The sequence below is a fragment of the Phaethon lepturus genome, unplaced genomic scaffold (genome assembly GCF_000687285.1).
Source record: "Phaethon lepturus isolate BGI_N335 unplaced genomic scaffold, ASM68728v1 scaffold17178, whole genome shotgun sequence".
Lineage (NCBI taxonomy): Eukaryota > Metazoa > Chordata > Aves > Phaethontiformes > Phaethontidae > Phaethon > Phaethon lepturus.
In genome coordinates this window covers 6933-8443 of record NW_010555676.1, presented here as the reverse complement: position 1 = coordinate 8443, position 1511 = coordinate 6933, and the positions used below count along the sequence as shown (strand labels likewise).

At 64.5% G+C, this 1511-nt stretch overlaps 1 protein-coding gene across 1 annotated transcript in view; it reads right to left on the bottom strand.

The window, feature by feature from the left end:
• Nucleotides 1-1511, bottom strand: part of LOC104624798 (solute carrier family 22 member 6-A-like) — a gene marked incomplete at its 3' end in the record, with an annotated part of 4053 nt that overhangs the window by 2081 nt on the left and 461 nt on the right. Inside the window, exons 2-5 of the mRNA XM_010292255.1 lie at nucleotides 1252-1459; nucleotides 692-795; nucleotides 449-603; nucleotides 199-367 (exon numbers count right to left, since the gene is read on the bottom strand). Of these exons, the coding sequence (XP_010290557.1) occupies nucleotides 199-367; nucleotides 449-603; nucleotides 692-795; nucleotides 1252-1459 (636 nt within the window). The remainder of the gene's footprint in view (nucleotides 1-198; nucleotides 368-448; nucleotides 604-691; nucleotides 796-1251; nucleotides 1460-1511) is intronic.

Below are 1511 nucleotides of genomic sequence, written 5' to 3'. Positions count from 1 at the left end.
ACCCACCCATCCACCCACCCCTCCACCCATCCAACCCTCCATCCATCCATCCATCCAACCCTCCACCCACCCCACACCTTCTATTCATCCATCCATCCATCTTCACACCCACCCGTGCAACCCTCCCTCCCTCCATCTGTCCATCCCTGCATCCATCCCACCAGCCACGCCGCCGTTCCTCCTCCTCCTCCTCCTCACCACGAGTAGAGGAAGAAGCAGAAGAAGGGCAGCGACACGGTGAGCTGCAGCCAGCGCCAGTCAGGGACGGCGTAGGCGATCCCGGCCAGCAGGAACTGCCCGGCGGTGTAGCAGTAACCCATGAAGGTCCCCACAAGCGCCCGGGTGCGAGTGGGCATCCACTCCAAAGCTGCGGAGACACGCAATGACACGGAGCAGCCCAGGAGCGTCCCCCAGGGCCGGTTCCGTGGGGCTGGTGGTGGCCACGTACAGAGGGAGACGCTGTTGAGGACGATGCCGGAGAAGGCCATGCCCGTGAGGAAGCGGAAGAGGCAGTAGACGGTGAAAGTGGGGGCGAAGGAGGAGCACGTCCCCATGGTGCCCATCTGAAGGTAGCACCAGGTGAGCAGCGACCGGCGACCGAACCTGGGCGGCGAGGAGGGGGAAGAGGGGGTGAGACAACCCCCACGATGCTGCCCCACCTCCCCACGGGGATGGGGTGTCCCCCCCTCACCTGTCCGAGAGGCCCCCAAAGACGATGCCGCCCACCAAGACGCCAGCCATGTAGAGCGACTGGGCCAACTGCTTCAGACCCCGGGAGCCACACACCAGGTCCCACTGCCGAGGGGCGAGGGCGTGGGGTGGGACAGAGATCGGGGAAGGGTCCCCTCTGGCCTCCCTCCTGCCCCCCAAAACTGGCCGTGGCGGCCGGTAGGGTTGATCCAACACAACAGCTGATGGATGGCCGATGGGAACTCCAAGAAGGTGCCAATAAACACTTGGCGTCCTTCCCAGCATCCCCATGGCTGGAAGCTCCTTCCAGGGGTCATCTGGCCCCTTTTGGACCCCCTTGATGGCCACCAACTCCCCCGTCCCCCCCTTTCTTGTCCTGAGCTCTCACGGCGTTGAGTGCCTCCACCAAGGGTTGAGTGGGGAAGACGCTCCAGTTGGAAGAAGTCAAGGTCGTGATGACAGTGGACCCTTCGCCGGTGCCTCAAGGTGGAAACCGGACACAGGATTGGGTGAAATGTGCCACCAGCCCCAAATGCCACGCCGTGGCCGCTGCCACCCTACCTCAGTGATGATGGTGCTGGTGAAGACGCTGCGGTCGTAGGTCCAGCCATCGTGGCAGGGCTCTGTCTCCGGCCAGCTGCTGTTGGGAGCCGAGCCGTTGGCCTCCAAAAGCCACCACTGTGGTGTCACGAAGCGCCGGCACCGCTCGCCGTGAGGAACCGAGACCCTCAGCAGGTCCTGGAGGTCGAGACCGGTGGCGTTGGCCTCCCAGCGAAGCCGGCAGTGATGGTCGCTGGCGGCAGCCGGGGAGGTCTGCAGAA